The sequence below is a fragment of the Lactuca sativa genome, chromosome 8, assembly GCF_002870075.4.
Source record: "Lactuca sativa cultivar Salinas chromosome 8, Lsat_Salinas_v11, whole genome shotgun sequence".
Lineage (NCBI taxonomy): Eukaryota > Viridiplantae > Streptophyta > Magnoliopsida > Asterales > Asteraceae > Lactuca > Lactuca sativa.
The window spans coordinates 154,877,347-154,886,122 of NC_056630.2; the positions used below are offsets into that span (position 1 = coordinate 154,877,347).

The 8,776-nt window shown below is 31.8% G+C and overlaps 1 protein-coding gene across 1 annotated transcript; it reads right to left on the reverse strand.

Annotated features, from left to right (window-relative positions):
- Positions 1-6,800: 6,800 nt before the first annotated feature.
- On the reverse strand, positions 6,801-8,540 carry LOC111886678 (reticulon-like protein B5). The gene is made up of 6 exons (XM_023882929.3): positions 8,428-8,540; positions 8,156-8,342; positions 7,796-7,976; positions 7,563-7,704; positions 7,394-7,463; positions 6,801-7,162 (listed from the first exon to the last, which is right to left on the reverse strand). The coding sequence occupies exons 2-6, from the start codon at positions 8,334-8,336 to the stop codon at positions 7,017-7,019; spliced, it is 720 nt and encodes a 239-aa protein (XP_023738697.1). The 5' UTR covers positions 8,337-8,342; positions 8,428-8,540; the 3' UTR covers positions 6,801-7,016.
- Between the last annotated feature and the right edge of the window lie 236 nt (positions 8,541-8,776).

The following is an 8,776-nucleotide window of genomic DNA, read 5'->3' on the forward strand; positions in this document are numbered from 1 at the left end:
CTTGTGTGATAAAGTCGCCTAAGCATGAGAGGTTTGAGGCATATATGAGATCAAACATGCCAAGTTAGGCAATAGTTGTTTGGGATCCCATTACCTATGAGTTACATATCTTATGCAATTGGTAATTGCTACCTACCGAGTTTGATTAAGTGAATATCATAAATGGTCACCTACCATTTACTTGTTTCATTACTTGGATCCGAGAATTTAGTAAATTAATGTTTTAGAAACAATAAAAATATATTAATTTTTAAAGACTTAATATTGAAAATACTAAATGAATTTTTGTATATAACTACTAATACTCTTACGCCCTGTAAAACCTATCTGTTGTTGAGTTTAAAGAGATAGTAACATTTGATGGTTATAATTTCTATATAGTAACATTTGATGGTTATAATTTCTATAACTACTATAACACGTTGAGGTTCTTCCTTAAGGATAAATAGAAATTATATATACTGAAAGATCGCATACCTGAACAACCTCTACAAACCAATCAGCCTGATGATGATGCTTTGATGGAAGTAATATTATGATGATATTGATGTGTCTCACATCATACTGGAGTAATTAACCTTGACTTGTAGAAAGTCTTGAATAATTATTAAACATATCAGATGTCTCATCAAGTAAAGCAAATATTCATTCGGAACAGTAGAACGTGCTTCAAAACTGTTCAATCATTAAATAAAAGGAAAGTATGAGAGATTAAGTACTCTAATAGAGCTATAGTTCAGTTAAGGGAAATACAACATAAACCCATAAATCAAGAAAAGACCTAAATGATTAATGTTGTTTCTACTATGAATTTAACTGGACATTAAAGAGGAACTTCTCTTCTTAGCTCACCAAGTTGAGGAAGTCTGACATGACTAGGACTTCATATATCTATATGATAAAACTATTTATTTTTCTATCATTCACTTGAGTATTTCATATTGCATGTGACACTAATAATTGATATTATGTGCTGATGATTGAAAGAAATAATCAACTGATTACAAACGAATGTATTTCATGCTGAAGATATAACAAGTGTTGTTATAGTCCGTATTTGAACAATAGATGTTTTGTACCTATTTTTTAGGGAAATGTAACAGTTGTAAATTTATGAATAAATATAGATTTGCATACCGTTTAATGGATGTTCATATTCATCATCTGAAACAATGCATTTTGTGTTGAAGAATATTTTCTCATAATGTCATTTATGAAGTAAATCTATAAACTTACGTTAAATTGATAGTTTTAATGATAACACCTAAATAATAAAATGATATTTGATTAAAACTTATCTATTTCATAATAATCATGACTATATAAATAAGAAACACATATACCAACTTCAAAATGATGGAATGTTTGAAGGCAAACGAGCTTGATTCATTTGATACATGTGAATCCTATTTATATGGGAAGATGATTCACAAGTGTCTTTGTTTATTAGTACTTAAAGAATAAAAAGCTTGACAAGGATTTATACATAAGTGATGTATGTAATCTTTTCAACCCATGAATGAATTTGGTGATAGATGCTTAATCAATTTCACTGATGAATTTTATTCGTTATTGTTGAAACCTTTTGATTTGCTCAAATTCTTTCATAGTGAATATTGAAATCAACTTAATGAGACTATCAGTAACCATTCGTTGTGATACAGAAAATGAGTTTTGTAAACTAAGTCTTCTTGGAACGTCCTAGGAGTCTTGGAATCGATTCACAACTCATTCTGTCAAAAACACTCACTCGTCATTAGTATGGTTCTTATGGCACATGATCACCTGGTCACATGGATCTGTCTTATGATGCTAGAGGTAGCCTTCATATTCTCTATTGGGATAGGGTTACCTGGCCATTGGTTGAAGTCCAATAATACAAATTTTTGAATAGGATAAAATAGACCTAAAGACAAAGTTTATATTTTATAAACTTTGAGTTTATAAAATTCAAACAAATTTTTTTTTTATGGCTTGGCCGAGAATTAGAAAGGAAACAAAAGGAATGGGTTTTTGACTTGTTTAATCAAAAGTATTAAGCCTAAAAGCATGCATGGACACTCTTATGACAATAGGCACAAGGTTGCTTAAAGTGCTAAGACCTTATGGTTAAAGACTTAACTTTATGACCTTTAAATGAGGCTTGCATCTTTGGTGTTCATTGATGCTTCACAAAACCGTAACCTCCTAAGAGGAGGTTACTCTCTCTTTCTCTTATGTTCATCTTTTCTTGAAGTCACTTGCATCCTCATGCTCTCATTAATTTCATATTGGTTATGAACTTGAAGCTTAAGGGTTTAAGAGTTTATAGACTAGCATCTATATCAAGTTGAGTCATTGTTGGTGTCTTAAAGGTTTCAAAATTTTCATCAACTTCTCAGCCTCCTAATAGAGGATCCAAAGAACACTAAAGGTTGTTATTTATTCATCCTTTATATTGTTGGTATTGTAATCTTTCTATAACTTTTAAGAAGATCCTTGGTGCGTATAAAATGTTACGTTATGTTCAAAATTTAAAGTCTTCCGTTTCCATATTTTATAGTTTATGAAACTATTTTTTAACTAAAACCCAACACTTATTTCTTATAAGTTAATTTCATAGTGTAATTTAATTATAAATCAATATGACTCTTGTGTTTTCTACTAGCTAGTAGGAGCACAGTAACATTCCTAGTCTTATATGTGATTGACATACTGATTCTTAGAATAAGGTTCTATACAGATAGATCATGGCAACTTAAAAGATTAAGTAAATTGCATTAATGGATCTTAAAGAGCTTAAGATAAAGGACTCTGAGAAATTCATCTTGTCATATACCACATGACATGATTTTGAGCACTCTTCAAAATCCCAGTACAATGCTTTGAATTAGATAATATGATTGTATTCCATATGCTATTTCAATTAGAGTAATCATATATGTCATGATGATGCATGGAGGCCAAATAAATTGTATACTTAGAGCAGGTTGAATGATAACAGTATAATCCGAGAATAAGTCATGGTATGAATTACAGGAACATTTTAACGTACTTGCAAGAACTAGAAAGATATTCCTAATCTATGGAGTATTTGAAAGGAATCTATGTTTAAGTTGTTTCACATATGCTAAACTTGCAAATAAATTGAGATGTTTCTCAATTGGGTGTGTCCTCATTTTAAATGAAGAAGAAACTTGTATGGATAGTAGTTCTGTGTAGATTAAAATTATACTTACACATCAGAGTTAGAGTACGTTGTTGTTCGGGGAACCACATACTAATATGCTCAATGTATAGTTTATTATGACTATGGGTAATCCCATTACGTAAGTATTGGTATCTAGGTCATATTTAAGCATCTAATACATTCTCAATAGTTTTCTCTCTCTCTCTCTCTCTCTCTATATATATATATATATATATATATATATATATATATATATATATATATAACTGAAAATGTTTGTATTCGTAAAGTTTATACAAATCAAGTTTTTCAAATCTACTTAACAAAGCTCCTTAATTAGCTAAATCATTAAAGTCATATTGGTGCTATCGGAACTTGTTGATGTAAGTATATGTATTTGATTAAAATTTTGTATTTGGATATTAGAACAGTACATGCAACATATATTGTAATGAGTTGATATACTAGATATAGTATTTCATTAAATAAATGTTATTGTTCTATATTAGCATATTTAATCCTTAAATAACTTGGTTATTCTAAATGTTCATATTAATTCATAGTTATGGGAGCATCTATGAGGTAAGACTAATATAAGTGGATTGGTTGATTCTCATGGAGATGAGAATAGCAAGAGCTACTACCAACTTCATAGGTACTTGATTAGGAGAATACATTTTGGACCTTGACCCATATCAAAATCACTTTATGGATCGTAGTCATGAGTGATGTTTTGATCAAGGTTTTATCTTTATATTCTTATACATGAGATATATATTTGGGACTTGGAGTGTAGGAATTGTTGTGCTTTAACATGGTTTAACATTGTTCCATAAAAGGTAGCAATAAGGGCCATAATTGGGTATGACATGAACTATAATGATCAACATATGTCGTCAACATGAGATTTGTTCCTCTTATTCATTGAGAATTAGACATTTAAGGCCTTACTAAAATTTTAACAGTAAATGAGATTGATGGCAATCCATATCTCATGTTCAACAGGATGTCTGTGACAACGAAATAATTGGTACCACACCTTTAGTAACAATTGTAGCTTAGAGCTCATGAAATTGATTGTTAATAAGATAACACCCTTCATATGTTGTTAGGGGTAGTAGGTCATTGCTAGACGTCAACTACTATCTATATCAGTTTGTAATGAATCTTACGGAAGTAGGAGATTGTTGAATCTATATGCCTAATAATCATTATTGAGTGATATTGCGAATAACATATGATCCTATAGGGTCACACCTTTATCAAGTTGACACATTTTGTATATTTATTATTATTATGATTATTAATAAATAATATAAATTCTTGTATTTAAATAGAGAAAAATTATTGTTTTATGAAAATAATAATCAAAGAGAAGAGAAACGAGTTATTATATCATATGGTATGATTTAATAAGTCATGTACATAGTTTTGGACATTTTGTTTAACCTTGCACTTACTAGTTGTTTAGCATTTTAGTGAAAAGAACCAAGAAACAAGTTTTGTCTTCTTCCTTGGCCATATGGCCATAACTTTTTCTATATGGCATGGGGGTTGCTTTTCAGCCTCCATACTTTGTTCCCCATGCCTCTTATCTAATATATTACTTTTGAATATAATAAGGTGTATCATTTTGCTTGTATGGGAGTATATAAGAAGGTCTCATGCATGAGAAAAATTGGTTCCTTCGGTCTTATGAAGTGATGAGAATCGTAGTTTCTTCTTCTCTTCATCTCTCTCTCTCTCTCTCTCTCTCTCTCTCTCTCTCAGCTAAGTTTTGGTGAATAAAGCTTCATTAAGTTGTCTCCTTTAGTGCTTATTTGGTTTAAGTTCTTAAAGGCTTAAGACACTCAAGAATACAATAAGAAACTAGCATTCAAAGTGACTTAATCTTTATGGTGGATATTTGTAGAGAAAATCATACTCTTTGATTTTTCTATCTTCATCAACACCCCAAAATCAAGTGGGTTTAAAGGCTCCAAAGGTTGTCATTCTAAAACACTCTATGGTTGTTTTTAATACCATTCTAATCTCTATAAATGGATCCTGGATGGTATTGTTTTGTTATAAACTCCAAAATAAACTAGTTATTTTTAAAGCATCCGTTGTCGGTTTTATGAAGAACTATCTTATATTTTATGTCAAAAAACCCATTACCCATATGCTAGACTGCAATCCCAACAAGACCCTGGTTGATCTTGCATTCAAAATAGTTACCAACGATAACCTTATTTTTATCCCTTCTTTGAACTCTATAGCCTTTCAGGGACACTATAATACTTGACATTTAGTAGACTAGATATGTCATATGTTGTACAACAAGTGTGCATGTACATATATGATATTCGAGAGTTGCACCTACATGGACTCAAATGAATTACGACTACATACACAACACTATTAATCATGACCTACAATTATATGTGTCACTGACCACGACTCTTACTACCTGCTTAGATGTAGAACTGACACACGTCGATCCACATCCGGATACATATGTATTCCTTGGTGACAACCTTATTTCATGGTTTTCTAAACCTTACCACATTGTCTTTAGATCAACTTTCGAAGCAGAATATCACGTAGCTAAATTAGTTTCCAAAAATGATTGACTTCACAATCTCTTTCGAGAACTCCAAGCCATGATCCGTACTACCACTATTGTCTACCGTAACAATGTCAGTGTCATCTATATTTCGGCTAACCTGGTTCAACACTAACGGACAATAGATGAAACACATTGAGTTTGATATTCACATTGTCATGGACAAATTTGCAGTCGGTCAAGTTCGTATTCTCCACGTCCCATATCATTATTAGGACGTCACCATTTTCACTAAAGGGTTAACCATCTCCTTTATTTATAGGTGTTGTACAAGCTTGATCGTTTGTCAGTCTCCTGTTCAAACTGCAAGGACATATTAATGAACATATATTTAGGCTTATATTGTGTTATGGCCTTGACCCATGTATTGTATGCTCGGTATATATTCGTGTAGTTATTGACATCTTTTCATGGAAAATATACCGACTATTACATGGGTCACATTTCATTGCATAGCATTGCATCCCATATTACATCTTAAAAATGTCCTTAGTCCTTATACCTTCATGTGTTATTGTAGAATGTAGCTATATAATAATTTATTATCATGGTTACTCATTAAGCTATATATTTATGTTTACTATATCGAAGAGTGTGAGGAACATGATGTAGTAACAAGGGAAAAAGAGCAGTTGAGTAGCCTAGTTAAGAGATTTAGAAGATTAGAAGTTGCTAAACATTTTTGTATTAGAGAATCGTGTTCATGCTCCTCGTTCATGTTTAGTATGTATGATCTGAGGATGCATCCAATTTTGTGAATGTTTATATGTATTTTTTTTTCTAAAATTGAAAGCTTTGGATGTGTTTTTGTTGTTTGGGTGTTACAAAAGTTATTCCAATTTTTCTAGTTTATAGAGTTGAACACAAATATTGAGACTGAAATTGAAAACTAATGATACAATTAATATGATTGCAAATATATCAATTACATAAATGATATAACAAAAATTTTAAACATAGAAACATTTAATAAGAAGATAAAAAAACTAAATAATTAAAAAAAGGTAAACCATACCAACTACCATACGAAAACATACGTTCTACAAATACATTGCCAAACCATACAATTCTAGTTAGTTGGTGTGGAATATCATCAGAGGCTTGAATCTAATAAATACAGATAGCAAAAAGTAGAGCCAAAAGACACGTGGATGAAATGAGTACGTCAACTCCTAATTAAAGAAATATTTCTTAAAAATAGATTAAAAAAAACGAAACCAGTCGATAATCACGGCTTTTGAATCAGTTTTGTTTGGTGTTCTTGAAAAAAGGCAGCGGGAGTTTTTGAAGAGCTGCCATGATTTCCTCTCCTGCCTTTTCACCATAAGCATCAACAAGATCTTCGTTCCTCTCGTACAATAATGGTGCTGTCAAAAACAGCACAAACACTGACAACTCACCGTTGTCAGTATTTAGTATTAGAAACGTTTGCTATATAATACATTTATAGTACATGACATAACATCCCATGACATGCATTTTATAATATGTTTGACATTCTTATCAACAAAAACATACTTAGAAAGCCTATCTAATCCCATCCAATCCTGTCCAACCTATTACATTAAAGTCCTATGTAACAAAAAGCAACCTTAAGGATGTGAAAGCAATTAACTCACGTATGTATACAAGGGTCAAAAACTCAAACCAGCCACCAATGACAGAGACAATCCATAAGGTTAAAATGACCTGCATGCCCACAAGTTGATAATTTTGTAGTTAAAAGTAGCATAAAATTCATCCATTTTAATCATAAGGAACTTAAAAAGAGGGTAGATAGATACATACACTCATTAATCTCTTTAGATCCTTCCCTGTGGTCATTTGCCTCAAGTATAAGCACCCCTGATTGATCTGATCTTTCAGCAAGAGAGCAACACAATCACACAGTTCTTGTGACAATCTAATGTCAGGGAAGTTTGGAGGAGACCTATTAAAAGAAAAAATGTTCATATATTCATGTACAAGATTAACTTAAACAAAAGACCCTTTTTATACTTGATTTTAAAATTGCTACTCACTTGTTAACGAAGGAAGAAAGATTAGACCACAAGAACAATATCGCAAGAGCAAGTATTAGAAAGTGACACAAAAATGGAACAAGATGGTAGCCTATCCGCTCAAAGAGAAGCCATATGACAGTTGCAGAGACCAAAATGGCACCAGACATTTGCTTTTGTCGCCAGAGTAAAATATCAGCAGCTGAAAATAGAGACTTAAGCCGATCAAGATATCTGAAATTCTGAATTGAATCCATTACATATTTTCATGATTTTTATCAAGAAATAGGTATGTCATATGTAAAAGAAATTCCATTGTCATCGACAACAGATTAAAGATATGATTTGATCTAAAACTAAATTCAGATTGAGGAGATTTACTTTTCCCAGAACCGAGAGCAGCGTGCAAAGGTTTCCGGCGACCAAAGAGGTGGCGTCTTCCGGAACCAGATTGTGTCTCCTCCTCATCCATATTAAGCTTGCGCTTTTGTTCCACCGGCAATTCTTCAAATCTATTGTCCGTCGCCGCCACTATCTTGTCTTCGACGGCCGGATCTACCATATTTTCCTATATTATAAATAAAATCACGATCATCGTAACATATTGCAAAATTTTGAATTATGAAAGAAAAAATTTCACAGATTGTGCTTACTGTATCTTCAATTCAGAATGTGTTTAAGGTGTTCCGATGATGACCGTTTTCACCGGCGAACGTAAAATTTTTAATCGGAGGAATTGAACAGAGAGCAGAATGGAGAAACTAACCCCATAATAATACGACGCATGAAAACCATAAATGTAACCATTTTATTCGGAGTAAAACTTAATGTAGATGTACATTTAGCCCCTTGATGTTTCGGTTTCTGCTACTAAAAGTCCCTTAGCCTTGATTAGAGGCCCAAACAAAATCTACGTTTTGTTTCAAATAAATTATGAAACTAGAAATTAATGATTATTAAAATTAAATCATTGAATTTTACATGACTGGGTTTTCGTTTTTA